A 22,686-nucleotide genomic window follows, 5' to 3' on the forward strand; every position below is an offset into this window, starting at 1 on the left:
CCACAGTCTCCTAAGGCAGCCCAGGCTCATCATACTCTTCTGTAGCAGATTGGGGCAGGAGCAGGGCTCTGGAGAAGGTCAGGCCAACATACCCTGGCCCAGGCTTTCGCTGCCCTGCCACTCAAGCACAGACTTGGCTCTTTCATTCTCCAGGGAGAATGTTCCAGGGAGAATGTTCCAGGGAGAATTAAAGCCCGAGCCGCTGCTGGTGGGGACTGCAGTGGTCTTAGTCTGTTACATGCCCTGGAATTCCTGGGACCACACCTCTCCCTGGCTTGTGCCCAGTTTCTGCCCTAGCAGCATCACTCTCCTCCCCAACCCGGAACAAAATCCCAGTGGACTTTGGATCAGAAGGCAGGATGGGGAAACTTACTAAGTAAACTTTGGCAAGGACCCTCCTTTCCTTGAGGAGGGCGTTGCCAGCACGCAGCGTCCCTCAGGTAGAGTCTGCAGGAGGAAGGAGGGTGGGTGGGTTTCCGTGTGTGCACGGCTCATGATGGGGTCTTGGGAGCCCAAGCCCGGGCACAGCAGGCTTCATGCAGTGGAGGCAGTAAGGGAGAATGGTGGACACGTTGCCGTGGTGCCGCTGCAGGGGAAGGGCCTGTCCAGTTGCCTGGGCTGCCTCCTGAGGCTGCCGAATCTCCCTAGGGGCCTCTCTGGAGCCTTGGGCTTTGGCTGGGGGTGCTGCCTCCCAGAAACGGGAGGTACATACACACTGGCTTCCTGCTGACCCTCGCTGGTCCCAGCCCTGGGAGCCGCTGCCGGCTTGTCTGAACAGTGGGAAGTTTGCTTGCGTGATTGGGCCATATAGCCAGCCAGCTACTCAGGCTAGCCGGGGGTGGGGTGGGGGCTCGTCTGTTGCACGGGCTGCCCTGTGCAACAGTGCAGGGCACAGTGGAGAGTGGACTGGGTTTGACCCATAGCTCTGCGCTTACTAGCATGTGGCCTTGAGCATGTTTCATCATCTCTCTGCCTCTGTTTACTCATTTGTAAAGTGGTGACATTAGGCATCATATCTGATAGGGCTGTGAAGGTTTAATGAGACAATAACCGGGAAGTGCTTTGACCAGTGCTGACACATAGGAAGTGTCAAATAAATGTTTGTTAAGTGAATTATGTGGACCCATAAATGGGGCCTAGGCCTTGAATGCTCAGGTGCCCATCCCTGTGGCCGGAGAGCCACCTAGATCTCATTGTTCTCTGGACCCCAGTTCGCCCTGTGCTGAACAGCACCATCATTTATGTAGGTGTGAAGAGCACTGGGGTGCAGTGGAAGGAGCACTAGGCTGGGAGGAGCAATCCTTGGTCCCGGCCCTACCACTCAGTTGCTCTGTTTCCTCCGGGCCTCAGTTTCACTGTCTGTAAATGGGAAACAGCAGTGAAAGATCTCCAAGGGCCCTTCTGGCTTAGATAGCCCCAGTGTCCGTGACTCCCCGTCCTGCCCCAGGCTCTACACTGGGAGGCCCATCTGCTTTGCTGATTTGTGTCTGGAGCTATGGAGAGGCAGAGGGCAGTGGCTGTGTGGGTTCCAAGTTGATCCAAGTGCTCTCCTGACCTGGTCTGGCAGGCTCCTGGGCCTCAGGGCGCTGAGCTGCTGGGCCCTTTGCTCATTATCCTTGTGGTCCAGAGCACTGATGAATGCATTCTGGATCTGTTCTGGACCCCGCCCCTGGACTGGCAGAGCTGTTCTTCCCATCGTGGCGCAGTGTCCAATTACGAACTCAGTAGTCTGGCTGTGTGGCTGATGTCTGTCTCCCTCAGGAACTTTGTGAGTGCAGGGCCCAGGTCTGTCCATTCTCTACCGCATCTCGAGGGCCCAGCACGGAACCTGGCATGTAGTTGGTGCTCCAGAACTATTTGTTGATGGAGAGGTGAAGACCCAGCTGAAACTTGGGGGCTCCTCTCATGTCAACTCAGGCTCTCCACCCTAAGCAATCTTATCCCACGCACCAGAAATGCCATCCTGGGAACCAGTCAGCCCTACTGGAAATTGGTCAGCCCCATTAGAACTGGACTCTCTTGAGACTCACCTTCTTAGTTTCCCAGGATAAGGCGGACCCTGCTTCCCAGGAGCCTGCAGGATGACAGTCTTCCAGTCTGGAAGGCTCTTGGGCCCTGCCAGGACTGCCTTGGCGCTGCCCCCAGCAACAAGACAAAGTATTGGTCGGAGTTTGTAAGTGACAGCTCAGATGAGGGCTGTTCCAAGTTGACCCTGATATAGGATGTTTTCTTCTACCTGCACGCGAGCGTATGCTTGTACATGTGAGATGAGACAGGAATGGAGTCAGAGACAGGGGCAGGGAGACGGGCAGCGAGAGGCCTTCAGAGACAGTGAGACTAACACAGGAAGAGTAAGAAGCAGAGGACAGCCCTTCAGCCCAGGGTGGGGTGAGGTGGGAAAGGGGCACGGGGGCTCCTTCTGCCCACAGTTTTTCCTATGTGACATCCCAGGGTGCCCACCACCCCGGTAGTAAGCAGTTTTGGGTTGGAGCTGCTGTCGGATGGGCACCCCTAGCCTGGGCCCCAGGCACAACCCAGGGTGCGTTGTCGATATCAGACAACCAACTGCAACAGCCCCAACATCAGACAGCTTGGCGGTGGCAAAGCAGTTTCCTGGGGGCGGGGCACGCAGGGGTGAGGAGCAGGGACCCTGGAGTTGGCCCCACTGGTCTTCAGTCCTGAAGCTAGCTGTGTGACTTTGGGCAACTTCCAAGCCCATTCTGTACCTGAGATTCCCCATCTGTGAGTAGGATGGTAATAGCCCCTGCCTCACAACGTGCTGGCGAGGATTAAGCGAATTAACGAAAGCCAAATTCTGGGAGTAATGCCTGGCATGGGATCATTGAATTCTCTGAATCCCACAGTTGGGCAGGTCAAGGGTTGTCAGCCCCATTTTACAGATGAGGAAACCAAGGCTCAGAGGTGGGCGGGGACTTGATCAGGGATACCCAGCCAACCAGTGCTGGAGCTGGAACTGGAACTGGGGGCTCCTGCCTCCCAGTGCAGGGCTCTTTCCTCTGAGCCCCCCCATCCCTCTGTTAGGGATGTCTCTTTCACTTGTGGCCCTAACTCTTGAGCTGTTGTACTGTGCTCCTCCCAGCCATCGCACTGTGGGGGAGGAGGCCCCGCGCTCTCTGTCCATCGGATCCCCTGGAGTTTGACACGCACGAGTGCTAAGCTCCGGCTACACTGGATGGTGCTGTTGTGCGCTGAGCATAGCCGGCCGCTGCCCCATCCCAGCTCCCCCATCCCGAGGCGGTGACATTCTCAGAGTCCTCCACACGTTGGCTGCAGGACCCTGGGTTAAATTGCAGCCGCCCACAGGGATGTGAGCAGCGTGGGGGTGGGGGCGTGCCGGGAAGCCCGCGTGACGGGCTCCATCCTGCCGGGAACGGCAGCCAGTGGCTTTGCACTGCCCCTGCGGGGGGAGCCCTCAGCATGGCTGTGGGGTGCACCCGGCTCGGGGATCCCAGTGCCAGGGGCCGCCACCCTCAGCGATGGCTGCCTCTTCCTCCAGAGCGGCACTTGGGGGGCCTGCCCAGGCCCCGGGGACGGGCACAGGGGAGCCAGGGCCAGTGCGTGCCTGCGTGTGAGTGTGAGCATGTAACCGAGCGGCGAGAGAACCGGGGCTCCTTGCAGGCTGAAGGACTGGCTGCCGGCAGAGGACGAGGACGCTTCCTGAGACCTCCTGCTCTCCTCCTCCTCCCTGGATGAAAGTGACTTGGGAAATCAGAGTTTTCTTTGATGGAAGAAAGAAAGGCAGAGCAGCGGCTGCCGGCTGGACAGGGTGTGTGTTTGGAAAGGAGGAAGAGGAGGAGGAAGAGGAGGAGGGCAAGGAGGAGGAGGAGGAGGAAGAGGAGGAGGGGCGAGTGATGCAAGGGTTTTGAAAACGCTACCTAGATGTGGGAGGTGGAACCTGGTCATTTGGTTCTGCTTTTCCCAGCAGGTATCGCTGCCCTGGGGAACTTGGGTAAGTCCATAAATAGCTCTGCTGACACAAAGAAGCTCTGTCTGGGGCAGGCGGCCGCTTGACACGGGCGGCCAGGCGGCCAGGAGCTGCCACAGCCACGGCCACCCGCCCGCCCACCCGCCCGCCCGCAGGAGGAGCCCGGCCGAGACCGAGACCAAGACCGGGACCGGGCTGGTGGGCTGGCTGGCAAGAGCAGCAGCCAGGAGTCTCCTGGGTCCCTGCTGGAGTGTGCTGGGTAGGTGCCTTGGTGACAGGGTGGGTGTGCAGTAGGCAGGGGTGGGGGCACTTGTCCAGGCCACCCCAGGCCCCTGTCTCTATTGTTTCTTCCCCAGGGCAGCCATTGATAGGCATGTTGCAACTAAATCGTGTGTGTTATGCTCTGAGATAGCTCTGTGTGTGTGTGTGTGTGTGTGTGTGTGTGTGTGTGTGTGTCTGTTTGTCTGTCTTTCTCAGGGTGGGGACCCACAGGGCCGGGGGCATGTAAACCACTATGTGCTGCTCCCCACTTCTAGGCTGGTCAGCTGGTTTTTCTTTCTGGGAGAAAGGAATGTTTGGTGACCACAAGTTGGGACACTGCATGGGGAGGGAGCGTCCAGCTAGCCGTGTTGGTGACCATGTCAGGGATGCTGACTGTACTCCAGCCACCAGGGATGGCCCCTCTTGCCTAGTTCGTGTCAGGGAAGGAGGTGGTCTGGGGTGGGGGTGGGGTGGGGGGTGGGGAGGCGGGTCTTAGCGGGGGAGGGGGTTGCCTCTGATTCGAGAGACTTCTGCTGAAATGTCCGCAGAAAGCACAAGCGGGGATGCTCTGGCTCTTGAGCCCCTTGAGAAAGGTCCTGCACCTGCTCCCCTGGCTCCAGTTGAGAACTGTAGGCAGGGGGGTAATTGTTAGGGACGTGCTCACCCCACAGAGCTAACCACGGTGAGGGGACAGAGGGCAATCCTTTTATCAACTTGGAAGCCCCACGTCTCTATTCTTGTCCTGAGGTGTCTGGGAAGAACCTTTGTGCCCTGGGACCTCAGCGTTGTGGAAGAGCCATGGTCCAGATTGAGAAGGGGCTGTGTCCACACAGCAGGCCTCTGGCCAGGACCAGGATGGAGGACTTCTGCTTCCTGGCGCAGTGAGGACAGCACACATGGGTGCCATTACCCTGCCTCAGCTCTGAATCTGGTACTCCTGGCTTGAGATGCCTGGTGGGGTACAGAGCCCCCAGGCCCCTCACTGAAAACCTTCCACATCCTGCTGCCCTCAGGCCTATGGCTGGGGGCTACTATATGGCTCCTCCCTCGAGGTGGCTGGAGTGGGTATATCTCTTAGAAGGAAGGAGCTGCAGGGCCTGCCCACCGGTACCTGCGGATCCCAGCCAGCGCACTGAGGCCATAGTCAGAGTTTCCACCGGGGCCCCTTGAGTCCTCCGTCCCCAGCCAAGGGGCACCTCCCTTCTTCCCCAGCCCTAGCATGAGGCATGCCTTAGCCCAGGGCGGGCCCTTCAGGGAGCCAAGTTCCACAACAGGGCTTGCTTCAGGCCCAGCCTGGCATCTGAAGCAGCCAGGGGGATGGTGAAGATGGAGGCAGCCGAGGCGAGGGACCCCCTGTTGGGAAGTCTCCAGGGCCTTGAACCAGAAACGCTTGATGGGGCTGCTGATTCTAGGACTTGGTATCAGTGAGACCACCCCACCCCCCAGCGTACTTGCCTTTGCACACGTTTCTACTGCCTGGAAAGCCCATTTCTTCTCTCCAGGTCTTCATCCTGGAGACCCCGAACTTCTACAGCTAGAGCCAAATACTCCTGTGGGAACCTGTCTGTCCATTGGTGGTGGCACCCAGGGTGGTTACTTCATGCCTTATTTACGTGGGATCTGGGCCTTATTCATCTCTGGGTCCCAAAGCCCTAGCCTGGGACGCAGGGCATGGTGGGAAAGGGCTAGGATGGGCTTTCCTTGAGGACAAGCCCTGATGTCCAAGTCAGCTCTTTTCTGCCCATCTCCTAGCTCTACATGTCAGAGAGTGCTATTTTGCTTCCATAGGGCCAAGGGGTTGGGGGGTGGGATTTGACAGGTGAAGCAAGGAGAATTTTAGCTTCAGCCTGTCTGAGGTCACGGGGGAGCCTACTTGGGTCATGTTGGGCTGGGTGGTGTTCACACCATGACCTGGGCCATCGAGGATGGAAGGGGCAGCCCCGGCTGCTTTGAATGCAATGTGCATGGTCCTTTGCACAGACTGCAGTGGCTTAGAGCCCAGCTTGGGCCCCCTTGGGATACTGCCAACCATGGAGGTGGATCTGGGATTTTGGGGGGGGGGGTGGTTCTCAGCCAGTGGGCTGCCTGGCTTCCCCAGAAAAGGCACAGTTGAGGAGGGAGTACCTGTGCCCAGCTGGGTTCCTGGAGGCCCTTACAGCTTCTTCCCATTTACTTACCCAAGGCCCTGGAGATGGCTGAGTCCATTTGCCTTCTGGACAGATAGGGGACTAAGGCAGGAGAGGAAGGACTTGCCTGAGGTTCAGTAGCCAAGTGGGGACGAGAACCCAGGTCTCCGGTTTCCCAGGCCAAATCTCTCTCTAACTGGATCACACCAACTGGATGACTCAGAATAAACCTGGCTTTCATCTTGATGTTCCCTCTTTTTTGGACTTCCCAGTGACATGTTCCTTTCTAGAACCCCCTGGCTTACCACCTAGAGCCTGGCTCTCCTCTGAAAAACTGTGTGCAGTACAGAAAGCCCTTGCTGGGCCAACAGGCCAGAGACTGAGGCACATTCTAGCTCCTACTCACTGGATGATCTCAGGCAAATATCCTTCCCCCCCCCCCCCCCCCCCCCGGCTCAGTTTCCCCTTTGGAGCAACCAGGAACTGGACCAGGTCCCTTGTAGGGATCCGTTCTTTGATTCTCTGTAGACTCTCTTCCTGGGTTCTGTGAGTCATAGGTCAGGGCGAGGGTCTGGCTCAGCAGGGAAGCAGCCCCTAACCTGTTACTCAGGCATTTTTGGTCAGAGGCCTTCTCCTGTAAGCTGGAGCCCAGGGCAGGGCTGGGAGCTTTGTTGTTGTTTGTGGAACCAGGCCGTTTCCAAGATGTCATTGCTCAGGGAAAACCGTCATTCCTCCCAGGGATAAACAAGGCTGCTTATGGCTCAGCCCGCTAAGCCCAGAGAGGCTGGTGCCACTCACAGCAGGCCAGGCTCAGCCCCAGGGAGCTGCCACCTTCCCCCACACAGCCAGCTGCATCCAGGCATCTGGGATTGGGGTGGGGGTGGGGCAGGACTGGGGAGAGGGGTGCTGGGGCTATGACCCGCTGGGGAGATCAGAGCCTCCAGGCACAGAGGAGAGGGCGGGAGGGGGGGGTGTCCCAGGATTCCTTCTTTCTCTGGCAATGGGCCTCCGTCACTGCTCCAGATGTGTGGATAGCTGCCAGGTGTGCTCTGTTCCAGATGGCCCAGGGCTTGTCCCCTCTCCCTGCCTGCCATGGGCCAGCCTGCTTGCACCTGGCACCGTAGATCAGGCTGCCGCCGAACTGTCAGCGGCTCCCAACTTAGAAAGGCCGGGGGTGTAATAAGTTATTTTGAACTGGGCATGCTTTTCCCCATGTAGCCAGGGCTCTCTGTGCTGTCCTCAGTTACCTCTTGGTGGGGTTAGCCTCAGGCTACTAGAACTCAGGCACTTGGGGCAGGGTGGCAGGGGGCGGGTGGGGGGGGAGAGAAAGCTGGACAGAGCAAATGGCTGTCCACAACCTTGGGACAAAGGCTAGGGGCAGCCAGGGGGAGGGCCATGGAATGGAAGGGCGTGTGGCCGTGCAGCTCCTTAGGTCAGGGGTTGCAAGCGATACTCATCCTGGACACGGAAACCTTCACTGCTCCGACCTTGATTCATGGAGTTCCTAGCTGCTCTTAAGAGCATCTCTGAACTTGCCCTCTCTGCCTGCCCCCTTCCCTCCCTTCCTTCCACAGGTGTAAAATACTGGCTGTGTACCACGCACTGGCCAGGTAGTGGAGGTATAGGCATAAAGGGCCCGATCTTTAACCCGGGGCTAAAGACGGGCATGCGATGGATGGTAACAGCACAGCTCTGATGGGGAGACTCAGGGAGTGGGAACCCTGGGGAAGCTTCTAACCCAGCCTGGGAGCCTCAGCAAAGCTTCCTGCAGGAGGTGAGGCAGAGTCTGGGTGCATAGGTGCTTGTCCATCGAAGGAGCAAGTCTCTACCCTGGTCCGCCCACCCTTCTGTAGTGTAGACGTGATTCCTGCCCGGCCATAGAGATCCCCTGTGTGTGTCCAGGCGCTGTTCTTTCTAATCCCAGGGGAGGCTGCCTAGGGTGTGTTGTGTAGGGGTGTGGGCTCTGGACTGGAGCTTTACAGCTGCGCACCCTTGGACAAGACACTGACCGCCCCCTTGCCTCCGCCTCTTCAGGCAATGGCCCGGCCTCATCGGGTTAGATGAGAGGTTGTGTGCATGCAGGGCTCCGTGGGCAGCCGCTGGGTGCCGCTAGCACCTTACCTCACGGCGGCTATTAGTGAACGAGGTGATGTGGGCGAAGCGAGGCCCTTGGCATGGGGTCTGACACAGAGTTGGCGTTCCGGAAAGGGGAGCTGGTGCAGCGGCCTTTGGGGGGCGGCGTTGGCATGGCTTCAGAGATGTGCACCAAGGACGGGGGCTCGTGGTGGAAGGAGGGAAGGGGGGGTGGACCCTGGGATGAGGGCTTTTGTTTGCCTTTTAAGTAAACTTCTCAATTGAAATGCAACAGACTTAGAGAAAGATTAGAACTGTACAGCTGATGAGTTTTCCCAAAGTGAACAAACTCTCCAGGTCAAGAAATAGAACATTAGAGTACCCCGGAAATACCCCACACTCCCTTTGAGTCATCAGCGCCTTAGAAGTAACCCCTGTCCTGACTCCTCTCATTAATCAGTGTCTCCTGATTTTGAACTTGGTATACCTGGAATCACTGAGCATGTACTCCTTCACGCTGACTTCTCTGGGTCCACAGTTTGATGATGAGATTTGTCAACATTCCTGTATGAAGTGTTATTTTGTTCATTCTCACTACTGTCCTATTTCGCTGTGTGAATATCCTGCAATTTACCCATTCTACTGTTGAACCTTTGGGTTGTTGCCAGCTGGAGGTTATCGTGAAGAGCACTGCTATGAATAGTCTCATGGAGTCTTTGCTGCACCGTATATACTTTTCTGTTGGGTAAATACGTAAGGTTTACAATTGCTGAGTCATAAAGTGGTATATAATTAGCTTTAGTAGATCCTATCATATAATTTTCCCAAGTGCGACACCAGGGCACTCTCTGCGAGCTGTGTATAAGAGCTTCTGTTACCCCACATCCTCACCAACGTTATTGGTATTAGATACTGCGATAACTAAATGTGGGTTTAATTTGCATTTCCTTGGTGACTAATAAGGTTCAGGACCTTTACCTACGTTGATTGGCCACCTCTTAGTGAAGCGTCTCTTCCAGCTTCTTCCCTCCCAGCTTTCCCTTCGGTTGTCTGTCTTTTTCTTACTGGTTTGTGGGAGCTTAAGAAATATTCTGGATACGTTTTCACTGTGGAATATACACATTGCAAATATCTCCTCCCACCCTGTGTCTTGCCTTTTCACTCTTTTGAGGAGGGTCTCTGAAGAATACAAGGTCTTAATGGAGCCCAACCTGTCAGTCTTTTTCGTTAAGGAGAGTGCTTACTGAATCCTGTTTTTTTGCCTGTTACAAAGTTGTGGATATGTTCTGTGTTATCTTCCAGAAGTTCTGTTGTTTTATGTTTCATATTTTGGTCTAAAATCCACTTGAAATAGATTCTTATGTATGGTAGATGTAGAAGTCAAGACTCATTTTCTCAGGGTGGTTATCCAATTAGTTTAAGAAAAAAACCCATCCTTTCTCACTGTTGGTGATCATCGTCTTTGTCAGAAATCAATGGGCAATACACATGGGGGTGATTTGAATTTGGAAGGATGAGTAGGAGTTTGCCCCGTGGACAAGAGAGGGGAGGGTGTTCTAAGTAGGAAGTACAGTGAGCAGAGGTTTCGAGGTGCCTGAGAGTAGAGTGTGTTTGGGGAACTACAAATGATTTAGACCTGCTGGAGGGAAGGGAAGAGAAACGGCGTGGTGGGGAGATCAGTTGGCAGGGGCAGAACACACAGGGTAAGGAGCTGGGACTATCCCAGAGGGAGAGAAGGGTTTTCAATGGGAGAGGAATATAATCAGGTTCTTGTGAGGGAGATGAGACAAAGTTCCATGACAGGAGGAGGCAAGAGGATGGTTTTAGAGCAGACTGCAAACCCACATGACCCCAGCCTCAACATCACCCCCTAGCAGAGAGCGTGTCTGCTTCAGGGGGGCAGTGGTGGATGTAGCAATGTGCCTGGGGACTTGGAGGTGACCTTTGGCCACAGGGTGGTGGCTGAGCCCAATGGCCAGATATCCATTCTAGTGTCCTGGAATGGAAGAGCCTCCCCCCTCAGCTCCCCACCCAGTGTCTCCAGCACTGCAGGCCCCGAAAGAAGAATATTTTAGGAACTGGGGCACACAGACAAAGGTTGGGGTCCCTGGAGAGGGGGTGCTTTCTGCTTCTCCTGCCCTCGATGTACCCACAAGGAGACCTGGCCATACTGTGGGCCTTGGTTCTTCCAGGCTGGCTGAGATTCAGAGCTGGGCAGACCCCCTCCAGAAGATGTGACCTAGAGAGGGAAGTAATTTGGCCCAGGCCACACAGGGAGCCAGACTGACCCAGCCTAGGGGAAACTGAGCACAAGCTCAGCTGCCTCTCCAGCCTCCGGGGCCTTTGGTATGGGCCTCAGTTTCCTCCCCTGAAATGTACAGATAATAGTACCCCCATCTTAAGGCTGTTGTCAGAATGTGCCAAGTAGCATCTCCCAGAGTGGGATGCAGGGAAGGGGACTGATGATGTTAACACTGTTGGTAGTAATAAGTATGATTACAGGAACTGGAAATGTTTATCGAGCACCCACTATGTGCCGGCCCCTTTATGTGGATTCTCTCCCAGCAATGCTGTGATATAGGTACTAACTACTTATATCACCATTTACAGATGAGATAATTGAACCTAGAACAGGGTAAGCAGCCTGCCCAGAGGTAAGGGCACCAGGCAAGAAAGTGGCAGAGGCAGGATTTGAACCTGAGTCTGTGTCTCCAGACCTCAGTTCTTCACCAGCATTTGGCTTCCCTCCACCACCCCTGGCTTTGAAGGCGCTCTCTGTTCTCTGAGCCTTAGATTTGGGGTTGGTCCCTGGTACCTGCTGGGAGAGAGAGCGGGAGCCAAGTGTTGAAGAGGAGGGGCACCCCAGCGGGCTGAGCACCACTGTGCACCAGGCCCTGCCTCCTGCCCTGTGGGGGGTGTCACATTGAGTCAGCCACAGGGTTAGGAAGTGAGATTCAACCCCAGGCCCTCCTGATTCCAAATCCTGGTCTCATGACCACCGTGCTATTTGTGCCCTTCCCTGGGGTCCTCCTAGCTTGGCAGAGCTTTTCTGTTTGATCAACCTGGCATCGGACATCACAGAGACATCACACGCTTCCGGCTTCTCCGCACATGAAGTGGGCCCTGGAGGGAGACAGGTTGGGAAGGTCACCAGCTGTATGGAATGCGGTACCACCCCACCCCCTCCAGGTGAGTCAGACCTGCCCCTCACTCTCCACCAGTTTGGGGTATGAGCAGGGCCCCTATGTCTGGAATGGCTCACCGTGCCTCACGGCGCCTGGCCCAGGTGGGTGCTGGGTGAGGTCTTTTGAAGGAAGGGAGGGAGGGGGGTGAGGAAAGGCAGTGAAGGGGCCGGAAAGGAGGCTGTGGGGTAGTAGAAAGAACAGGGCTTTGCAGCCAGGCTGACCATGTGACTCCTCTACTTACTTGCTTGGTGATCCTGCACGTCACTGAACCTCCCTGAGTCCCAGTCCCAGCTTCCTTATTTGCCAATTGGGGCCAGTGGTACCAACCATACGGGGCTGCAGGGGGTGAGCGAGTGTATGGAAAGCAACTGTCATGGTGCCTGGTATCTGGGAGACACTCAAGTCATGGTTTCTCTCTTCCTCTCTCCCCCCATCATTATCACTGTTCTCTGTTTCCATCATCTCTGGCTCCACCTTCCCTATATCTCTGCAGCATCACACAAACACCGTTCTCGGGGTGAAGTCCAAATTCCTGAACATGCCCATGCTTCTGCTCGTGGAACCACCTGCACTTCCTTGAAGGTTCCATGCTGTCTCTGGCTTTGGCCTGGGTCCTCTCCCATCCCTGTCCCCATGACCTCCTCCAAGAGCCATCCCCTTCTTTCCTGCTGCCTGTGTAGCCCCCTAGGGAAGGGGGAGTGTAGTGGGTGGGTAGGAGAGTGACATGGGCCTCTCACCTGGTTCTCTGCCCCATAGGCCAGCACCTTCAGGGAAGGGAAGGTGTCTTGCCACTGTTTGCCCTGCACAGGCCCTGGCACGTGGCTGGGGCTCTGTCGGTATTTGCTGAGTAACTCTGGGGGTTGGCGGGGGAAGTAAGTGGGCCAGGGACGCAATCCTGATGAGCCAAAGCAGGGCCTGCCCAGAGCCATGAGAGCAGGGCAGGCCGGACATTGGCAGGAGAGCAGAGAGCCCTCTCGCCAGGGCATCCCAGGGAGCGTTTAACTGGGCTCTGGGGGATGGGCAGGAGATGGACTTGAGAGGTAGAGACAATAGGGAAGTAAGACAGTGCGTGGATCAGGCAGAGAAAGGGGGTGCCAGGGGGGAAGGGGAATGGTGGCGGAGCCCGCAGGGGCTGGTTCTGAGCAGAGAGCCCAGAGGTGGGGCAGGAGAGGCCCCTGGGGCCTGGTGTTCTCCTTCTGACGGAGGCTCTGGTCCCTATGGGGACAGGAAGCAGCTGGGACAGCCCTGCTCTCCACTTTCATGCTTTCAGAAGAGAAGAGAACTGAGGTATGGAAGGGGTCTTGGGTTTGGGGGGCTCCCAATCCAGGCCCCCCCCCCACACACACATTGAAGCAGTGGCATCTGGGTCCCGAGAAGAGGGGCTTAGCCAGATGGTGATGGGGGAGCTTGGTCCTGGAAACTCTCACTTTGGGAGCCGCTTTCCCTGCCCGGTGAGAAGCTGGGCATCCAGTAAGCTCCAAAGGCCAGGCCTGAGGACACGTCCTTCTGGCTTACCCAGGTGGTGGTGCCAAGAGTAGGGAAGCCTCAAAGACGGGTCTCTTCACTTCTCGTTCCTTAAGGATTCTTCTTCCCTGTGTGTTGGCTTTGTCCTGACGGTTTCTGACCTGGGAAAGCTACTTCTCTGTGTCTCAGGATTGCTTCCAGTCAGTGGGTCTGGTATGCTCCCTGTTGTGGTGCGTTGCCCTCCTGAGTCCCCGACAGACCCAGGAGGAGTCGTGGGATCTTTTAGGAATGGAGAATTTTCGGTCTGCATTCAAATTCCTCTTTCCTTTCTCTCCTGCAGCTGGGCCTCTGTGAATAGGACGCATGAACGGGTAGCTGCCTCCAGTGAGCTTGCCTGCTCCTTGTCTGGGGACAAGGGGCTGCTGAAGTCATGCCTCTTCTGCATGGGCTTCCCATGGTAGAGGGAGTGCTGTGTGTTGGAATTGGTCCTGCACTGGGTTCTGGTCTGCATGCGTGTCCTGATTCTGTTGTATGACCTTGGGTACATCACCTCCCTTCTCTGGGCCTCACTCATCCTATCGGTTAACTGGGGCTGCTCCTCAGGATTATCTGGGGAGTTGGAAAAAAGTCAAGATGCCAGCCCTACTCTTAGGGAATCTTATCCAGTAAGGTCTGGAATTGGGCCTAGATATAGATATTTTTAAAATGCTCCACCGGTGATTCTGAAGTGTACCTCTCTTTTGAGAACCAATAGTCTGGATCAGTGCTATTTTTAATGTGCAAATTAATCTCTTGGAATCTTGGTAAAATGCAGATTCTGATCCAGGACCTGTGGGTGGAAGACTAAGAGTCTATATCTCGTGTGGGCTTCCAGGAGCTGCTACCGCTGCTGTTTCAGGGGCCTCACTTTAGGTCCTAGATGGTCCTGTGAAGTTCACTGGATTGCCCGCTCATTCATTCATTGATTCATTCATCCCTCATCAAACACTTGAGATAGAGAGTGGTGGAAGGTAAAGCCAAAGGGAGACAGAGCCCAGACCCGCTCAGGGCTACAGAATTTGGACTTCATCTGGAAGGCATTAGGGAGCCTTGTCAGGGCTTTAGGCAGAGGCGTGACAGGGTCAGATGTGCCTAAAAGGCTCCTCTGGCATGGCGACCAAAGGGGTCTGGGCTGCCGCTGCGAGGTCCTCATCAATTCCGGTGGGAGATGACCGTGTCTGGAGGGAGGTGGTGGTAGTGGAGATGGAGGGAGTGGAGAGGTGATTTTTTTTCTAAGTTAATCAACTTGGCTTTTGGAGCAGTTTCAGGGATTGAGAGGAAGGTATACAGAGTTCCCATATACTCCCTGTCCCCACACTTGCGTCCCCTACCCCAGGGGGATGATTCTGAAGATTTTCCAAGGGGCAATCAGGAGGTTTTGGTGACTGGCCGGAGTTGGTGGGGAGGGTGGTAGTGAAGGGGCAGTGAGAGAGGATGATACCCGGGTCCCTGGTTTGGGCAGCTGATGATGGCATCCTGGATGGAGTGGACTCGCATTCAGCCTGCGGCACGTTGAGCTGGGAGCACTGGCGGGATGTGCAGAGGGCAGTCTGTGTCTTTCTGCCTGGGCTCTAGCCACACAGGTGTCCTCCAATGCACCAGGGTGCTGGCCTCCCTGCCCACACAGATCTGGGGCTCAGTGTCGTTGCAGAGTGGCCTTTCCCACCTGACATGCATTCTCTCCCACCGCACCTTACGGTTTTCCTGTCCATCACCGGCCACACTTTGTATCCATTACGTGTTTCTGTGGGCGATGTCGTGGCTCGTGTCAGTCCTTCCTCTCTGGCCTCAAAGCCCCGCTAGGACAAGGATCGTGTCTTTCTCATTTCCTGTCGTACCCACAGAGCCTAGGACAGTGTTTGGGAGCAGCGCTGTTTCACGAGTGCTTGGTGAACCCTTGCCTCTGGGATCAAGACTCAGGAGACAGGTCGGGGCTGGCAGTGTGGGCTGGGCAGTGGCCAGGTGGCGCGGATGGTGACTGTAGCCCGGGGAGGGGATGGGTGCACCAGGGAGTGTGCAGGACTGAGACGGGCAGGGGTCTGGGACAGGTTCCCATGGACGGACCAAGAGGCCCACCTGGTGGAGGAGGGGTCATCAGACTGGTGGCGGGGGTGGGATCCAGGGAGGGAGATGTAGGAGTTGGGCCGTCCCACTGTGGTCGTGGCTGCCGTCCAGGTCCTCCGTCTGCCACAAGGTGCCCGGCTCCGGGTGCACGTCAGCTCAGCACTCCTCCCACCGAGCTGAGGAGCTGTCAGGAATCCCGTGTTATGGCTGATGGAACTGGGGCTCAAAGAGGCTCTGCCTGAGGTCACCCAGCCAGTGAGTGAGGAAGGGGTCAGTCTCCAGAGCTCTCTCCACTGTAAGGTGCTGTCCCCCTGCCCCGTGTTCTGTGTCAGACCTGTCATGCTGGGGACAGGGGAGGAGGAGAACAGCCTGGAGGCTCTGAGCTGGCAGGCAGAGGCAGGGTGGTGGCTCCAGCCTCTGGGTGTCAAGAAATCATGCGGAGGAGCTGGACGAAGGCTGGGCTGGGGGAGCGAAGTGTTGGCCAGGCAGCTGAGGTTCCTGGAAGCCAGCCTCATGCCGGGGACCTGGAAGCCAGGGAGCTGCTCAGGAACCCAGAGCGTGCCAAACTTGAAGGAGCAACCCCATCTCGCAAGTCAAGCCTGGAGATCAGGCGCTGGGCAGGAATTCTAATAGCCTCTCCCTTTCTCCAACCACGTTCCAGTTCGCAGAGCACTCTCCTGTCCTTTCTCAGACTTGGTCCCCTTAGCCCTCTGGAAGAGGGGTGGTGGTGGCAGGAAGTGTCCTCACTTCGTGTCCCATTTCACAGCAGAGGAACCCAGAACTGACAGCCTGTCACACAGCTAGCAGATGATGGAGTCAGGATTCCAACGCAGGTCTTCTGGCTTTCTGTCCATGCTCTATCTGTAAAATCCTAGCTGTGTAAGGGCCACCCAGAGACAAAGGCAAACCCCAGTTCACACCCCCCGCCCCCCCTCCAGGGCAGGAAGTGGTTTTGGAGGACAGATGCAGAGCCCAGCATCTGTGGTGGATATGATGAGTCATCTCAGGGTGAGAGCTGCAGGTTGACTCTGGGGTCAGCAGACCTGCTCCACATTTAGTAGCTGTGTGACATTGGGCAAGTCACTTCCAGCAGCTCACTGCCACCCCCTACCCCAGCAGCAGGGCAGGGCCCAGGAGATGCTCTGGGAGTCCCACCTGCCACCCTTCCCGGCCTCTTCTGAGCCCTGGATTGGACTGGGGACAGAATTTGATTAGCTCCTAAACAGCAGCTTCATGTAGAGGGCCTGGCTCATTTCCTGTGTGCTTCTAGCCGGCAAGACATGGACAGAATTAACGCTGGGCCAGCCAAGCCAGAGAAGTGCAGACTCCCCACAGGAAGGGGACCGCTGCTCAGAACACTCTGGACCCAAGGCCCTGGGCCAGCAGGCGGACCTCTCTGGGGCCCTGTGGCTGGATTCTTATCACCCCAACCTGTTGCAAAGCAGTCTAACTGGGTGTAGCCTGTTAGTTCCCTGTACCTCTGTCAGAACATTCGCCGCAGGCCCTACGACCAATTGTCCAGCCTCTGTTTTCTTTCTGCTCAACGGAGGGCAGTTATTGTGTGTGACTTGTCCCCTTCTGTCCTTTCAGGGGCTCCCTCAGTGCCCGAGCGCACCGCTGCATGTTAGGACGCATGCGTGTCCCTGCAGTCCTCCCCCCACCGCCACCCCCTGCTCACACTGCCCAGAGCAGTTTTGACATAGCACGGCTCTGCGTGGATCACTCTGTTCCTCATAGGACAGTCCCCCGCCTGGCATCCCTTGTGACATACTCTCGTCTTTATCTCTTTTCCTGTCCTAATTCCTTCACTGGCCACCCCTCCCCCCAGATTTCTGAGGTTTCCTGTATTTGCTCCAGAAGCCCCCTCCCCCCAAGGCACTCCCAACCCCAGCTCGCCCAGGAACACTGGCCTGACCAAACCCGTGTGGGCACTCACACGAGCCCGATCCTGGAGCACAGGGAAGAACCAAAGAACTCCAGCTGGTCCTCCTTTGCCAGTACCTGCCCTGTGTGTATGGGGCCCAGGTGAGGGGCCTCCGGCAGTGCTCAGCCTCCCCCCGCCCCCACCTTCCCTCTAGACTCCTGGGTCCACCATATTGTGTGGAAGGGCCCAATGAAGCCAGGAGGTACCCTTGGCCAGGAGACTTGAGGGCTGATACTAAATCAGCCTGCAGTTTCTTAGGTAACTCCCTTAGCTTCCGGGACCTCAGTTTCCCCATCTGTGAAATAAGACTGGACTAATGATAGCCACCATGTTACCAAATGCGTCGCCTGGGCCAGGCCCTGTGGGGAGCACTGAGAATGGTCCCCGTGAGTCCGGTGTGATAGGATGGCCCTGTTCCAGGTGAGGGGACGGGGACCGAGAGGTTGGGAGGCTGGCCAGAGTCGCACAGCTGGAAAGCAACACTGCTGACATCTGAACACTGATCCCTGGGCCCTCTCAGAGCCCTTGGGTCCTGGGTGGTTTCTCGGCGGCCCCGGGGCGGGGGCCCTCCGGGGACGGTGGCACTTCCCCTCCTGGCTTTGTTTGGTTTGGCCTCAGTTTGGGGCAGGATTGGCAGAGGCAGGCTGACTTGCATTTCTGGTTTTGGGTCTGTGGCTGCACTTTTCCCGAGGGGGGGTAGGCGGGCTCAGGCTCAGTCAGTGCTGGGACAGGCCCGGCCCCACCCCCACCCCCCAGGAAAGGGGAAATGTGGCCTGCTCCCCGCTCAGGGCCACTCCGTGCCAGGCCCCGAGGGCACCGGTTGCTGCTTCCTTCCATCTGTCCTTCCAGGTCGGGGGGTCTGGCCAAGGGGGCGGGTGATTGAATGTGGGGCACCAGGGAGCTGGCTGTTTGTTTTCCTCGAGGAGCATGCTCCCTGGTGGGTGGGGGGAGGGGCGGAGGACTGGGCTGCTCTGGAATGAGATCAGAAGCAGGCCTGGGAAGAAGGAGCCAGAGGCCCTGCTCTCACCCCAGCCGAGCCCCGATTGGTGCTGGTGCTTTGGGGCATGTCTGTAGGTCACTGTCCAGGCTGGGCCTCAGCCTTGCTGTCTGTCCATCAGCAGGGGAGCTCTCTCTCTCCCTGGGAGCAGTCTGATGGGGCTAGAGCACAGACCTTGGTTTCTAGATGAGATTTCTGGAGAGGCCCGCCGTCACAATCACCAGCTTTGATTCTGGGTATTTGGCCAGAGCTTGCTTCCAGGGGTCCGTGGGAAAGATGGGCCACGGTTTGGGGTTTGTGACTTCAGCTCTTCCCTCTAGACCCATTGTTCCAGTCACCACAACTGCCACCACCACCAGCATCCCGTTCAAGAGTTTTATACTTTCGGGGCGCCTGGCTGGCTCAGTCGGGAGAACGTGCGCTTCTTGATCTTGGGATCGTGAGTTCAAGCCCCCCCTTGGGCATAGAGCCTACTTAAAAAAGAAAAGAGCTTTATACTTTCTATGTTTATTCTCCTGGCTTGTCACTTGTGCGTGTGGGTTATTTCATTCAATGGGTGGGGACCTTGAGACCCAGGGGGTTTAGCGACTGGCTTTCCCTGGCCCTGCTGTGTGATATGCCCTCCTGACCCTCTCTGGGCCTCAGCCTCCCGCTCTGTGCACTGGGGATTTGGGATCAAGGATGTGTCAGGGCCTGAGGCTGAGGTGTGAGGGGTCTCTGGGTAGAGTCATCTCCCACCTGCAGGTACGATTTATAGGGCAGGGAGTCCCTGTGGGTGGACACCTGTCTTCGGCTGTGCCTGAGAACCGAACCCTGGCCAGATCATCCTAGAGTCCTCTAAGGCCCGCTCCGCTGCCTTGCTCAGTCATCCTCTCCATCAGGGTTGGGGGGGGGGCTCCCCTTTCACTTTCATGCTCCCAGCCTGTGGCCCTTACCCACACCGTGCTTTCATATCCGCTCTGGTGCCCCCAGATGCCAGTGGGACCCCTGCCACGTGTGGGCAGCACTCTGTGGCTGCCTTGAGCCACGGCTGGGCCACAGGCTGGGGCGTCACCGTCACGGACTCCCCAGGCCTAAAAAGACTTCTCAGCTTTGGGCACAGCCTCTCAGTCCTGGGCAGCTGTGCGGTAGTGGAAAAGTCACTGCTCTTTGTGCTCAGCATGGTCATCCATCAAATGGACGTTAATGGTCTCTACGAGAGCTCTTAACCTATGTTCTGGGAGTACTTACGTCTCCGGATCTCGGCCAGTGTCCGCGTGTGTGCACGCGCGTGCGTGGACGCGCACATTCCCGTATATCTGTACGGTCCCCAGGGACGTGTGGCCACTTTCCCCTTCATGAGTTCTAGGTGGCCATGGCCTCTTGATGGGTGAAACCCAGACCCCAGATAGTTCTCGCGCCAGCATTCCGGGTCCTTGGGTGTGATGAGGGGCCTGGCCCAGGCTTGAGACCTGCTTCCCCCCGCCGTGCGGTTGCAGTCCCGTGGATACTCCTGACCCTTCTCTGAGCCCCAGTCTCCCTGCGAGCAAGCTGGCTTTCAGACTTCATCAAGGGCACTATTTTTTTCCCTTTGCAAATGAAATCTGTAGGAATCCAGCAAAAATGCCGAGGGTTTGAGGGTTGTGTGTCAGGCAGGAAAAGCTTTCTTTTTCTGTGTGGAGCTCCTGAGGTTCCTCCAAACACAGTTTAAAAACCACTGGGTGGATGATCCCTCAGGGAGGTCCCCATGTGCCCGTGACATCTGTGTCGTCCAAGGGTGGGCAATATTTTGAAGTTCTGGTTTCATTCCAGTTTGCTAGTTTCAAAGAGATACTTAAATATTCAGAGCAAGTTCTTGTTTGAATGGGATTTTTTTAAAACTTTGGTTCAGGTAGAAGATACCCTTTGGCCAGGTCCAAGGTTCTATCACTTTGTGATTGCTCTGGCTTGGGACTTGGCTTGGTTCTGGTCCATGAAGGAGGAGCCTGCGTGGCCCCTCCTTTACTCGGAGACACCATGACACTTCCCTCAGAGGGCTGTCGGGAAGATCGCACAAGAGGAGTGTTTAATCTGGCGCGGCCCCGGCAGGCAATAGGATCCAGATAATGGCGGTTACCCCTCCTTCCTCCCCTAAATGACCAGCCACGCTTTTGATGGAGCAAACAGAAGATTCAAGCAAGAAGACAAGGATGGGAACCCATGTGCAGTGAAGCCAAAGGGGCTTTCTGTTTCCAATTCTCACTTTAGCTTTCAGACTGCGGGCTGTCAGGTGTGCGGTTCCGGCCATTGCCTGATTTATTTCAGTCTCGGTGAGGTTGGCTCGTGTACGGTGCCTGGCATCTCAGAGCTTTCTGTTCTGAACCTTTCTTGTTTGCTTCTTTTTCCCAGATGTTTGAGCCAGAGGCGGATGAGAAGCGAGAGATGCCCTTGGAGGAAGGGAAGGGGCTGGGTGCTGAGGACCCCCCACCCAGCAAGGACCCCTCTCCAAGCCAGGAGCCTCCTTCAGGACAAGACTTGTCACCCAACAAGGACCCCTCTCCTGGCCAGGAAGCTTCTCCTGGCCAAGAGTCACCGTCCAGCAAAGACTCACCTTCCTGCAAGGAACCTCCTCCAGGCCCAGAGCCCCAGCCAAGCAAGGACTCCCCACCATGCCAGGAACCCCCTGCAGCCCCGGCCCTCCCTCCCTGCCAGGACCTTCCTCCTAGGCAAGAGCCCCCTCCCAGCCAAGACCTCCCTGTCATCCAGGACACCCCTGCTCAGGAGCTTGCGCCCTGTCAAGACCTGCCCTCTGGCCAGGTCCCCCAGCCAGCTAAGGAGACTGCAAGCTCTGGGGACCCCCCAGCAGCCACCAGGGACCCGCCTGTGGCCTCCAGGCCAAGCTTTGTGATCCCCGAGGTCCGGCTGGACAGTGCTTACAGCCAGAAGGCCGGGGCAGAGGGGGGCAGCCTGGCCGATGAGGAGGACGAGGAAGAGGCTGAGGAGGGCGAGGAGGGAGAGGAAGAAGAGGAGGAGGACACGAGTGATGACAACTATGGAGAGCGCCGGGAGGCCAAGCGCAGCAGCATGATCGAGGCGGGCCAGGCTGAGGGCGGCCTCTCCCTGCGGGTGCAGAACTCCCTGCGGCGGCGGACACACAGTGAGGGCAGCCTGCTGCAGGAAGCCCGCGGGCCCTGCTTTGCCTCCGACACCACCTTGCACTGCTCGGACGGGGAGGGCACCACGCCCGCCTGGGCCATGCCTTCGCCCCGCACCCTCAAGAAGGAACTGGGCCGCAACGGTGGCTCCATGCACCACCTTTCCCTCTTTTTCACGGGACACAGGAAGGTAAGAAGGCCGAGGGTGGGTGGGAGTGGGTAATAAATGGGGCGGTACGGAGCGGGGAGGTGCGTCCAGGAGCTGCAGGGGACGGGCAACGCAGTCCCACCCCAGCGCCTCTCTAAGCCTTCCAGGGAGCCTTCTACCCATTTGACAGAGAATACAGCTGAGGCACAGAGGGACCGAGAAGGCCGCGCCTGCACTTGAGCCCGTGACTCTGACTCCAGATGCTGTGTTCTTCCAGCTCCTTTGGACTGGGGGTCCCCACCGAAGTAGAGCAGGTGTGGCCTCCCCCGGGACATCGTGCGTTTGGATCCAGAAGGTCTGAGACATTCGCTGGAGGACTGTCTCCTGTAGTAGAACAATTTAGGCTCGGTCCAGGCCTAGCCAGACTAGAAATCCATCAGCCAGCAACGATAGCACACCTCTACCCTGTGTTGGCATTATGCTATGCAATTTATTTTTTGTTGTTTTTTTATTTTTTGAGAGGGAGAGAGAAAGTGAGTGCACGACTGGGGGGCAGGGGCAGAGGGAGAGGGAAAGAGAGAATCTTAAGCAGGCTCCACGCCCAGCACCGAGCCCCAAGCGGGGCTCGATCTCATGAGATCATGACCTGAGCCAAAACCAAGAGTTTGATGCTTAACCGACTGAGCCCCCAGGCGCCCCAATTCTAAGCAATTTAGCTGATTTCACCAATCTCATGACAGCCTCATGAAGGAGATACTGTTGAAGCTCCCTCCAGATGAGGAGACCGAGGCACTCAGGGGTTATCTCACTTACCCCAGGCCACACAGTTTATAAATGTCTGCCCCAGAATTAGATTCTGGCTCCAGGGCTGGAGTGCATCCCTACCATGCCGCAAATATTTATAAATAGACGAATAAGTGTTTATTGATTTCCTGCCGTGTGCCAGGCCCTGTGTCCTGTGCCAGTGCGGGGCCGTAGGAATGTGTGAGGCTGCTCTCAGCCTGTGAGCAATGAGCTATCTGTGTGGGTGCAGAAGCTGGCCCCGCAGTGAAAAGATTGCATCACGTCCTCGAAGCCCACTAGCCAGCTTGAGCCTGGGCTCGGTCTCTCACTTACTGTGTGGCCTTGGGTGAGCCACTCAGCTCCTCTGAGCCTTAGTGTCCTTCTGTGAAAAGCAGAGACGAATTACACTCATGTCACAGGGTGGTTGAGGATGAACCAGAAGAGCCTGTTGCCTGGTGACCTTTAGTGCAGGAACCGGTAGATGCTTTTGAGATGCTAGCAGCCAGCGCGGTGCGAGGTGTTGTTATGACAACGTTGTGAGGCCAGGTGCGGGGGGGGGGGGG

The 22,686-nt window shown here is 56.8% G+C and overlaps 1 protein-coding gene across 9 annotated transcripts in view; it reads left to right on the forward strand.

The window, feature by feature from the left end:
* RGS3 (regulator of G protein signaling 3) overlaps nucleotides 1-22,686 on the forward strand; it is a 116,388-nt gene that overhangs the window by 80,569 nt on the left and 13,133 nt on the right. For 4 of the 9 annotated variants that reach the window (XM_032418317.1, XM_032418318.1, XM_032418320.1 and 1 more), the window contains one exon: nucleotides 20,447-21,382. In XM_032418317.1, the coding sequence (XP_032274208.1) occupies nucleotides 20,447-21,382 (936 nt within the window). Of the gene's footprint in view, nucleotides 1-3,388; nucleotides 3,788-3,893; nucleotides 3,971-4,109; nucleotides 4,206-17,858; nucleotides 17,932-20,446; nucleotides 21,383-22,686 lie in introns of those variants that run through there. The other 5 variants (XM_032418326.1, XM_032418323.1, XM_032418325.1 and 2 more) reach the window with 5 other exon arrangements.

This window comes from Phoca vitulina, unplaced genomic scaffold, assembly GCF_004348235.1.
Source record: "Phoca vitulina isolate PV1807 unplaced genomic scaffold, GSC_HSeal_1.0 scaffold21, whole genome shotgun sequence".
NCBI lineage: Eukaryota > Metazoa > Chordata > Mammalia > Carnivora > Phocidae > Phoca > Phoca vitulina.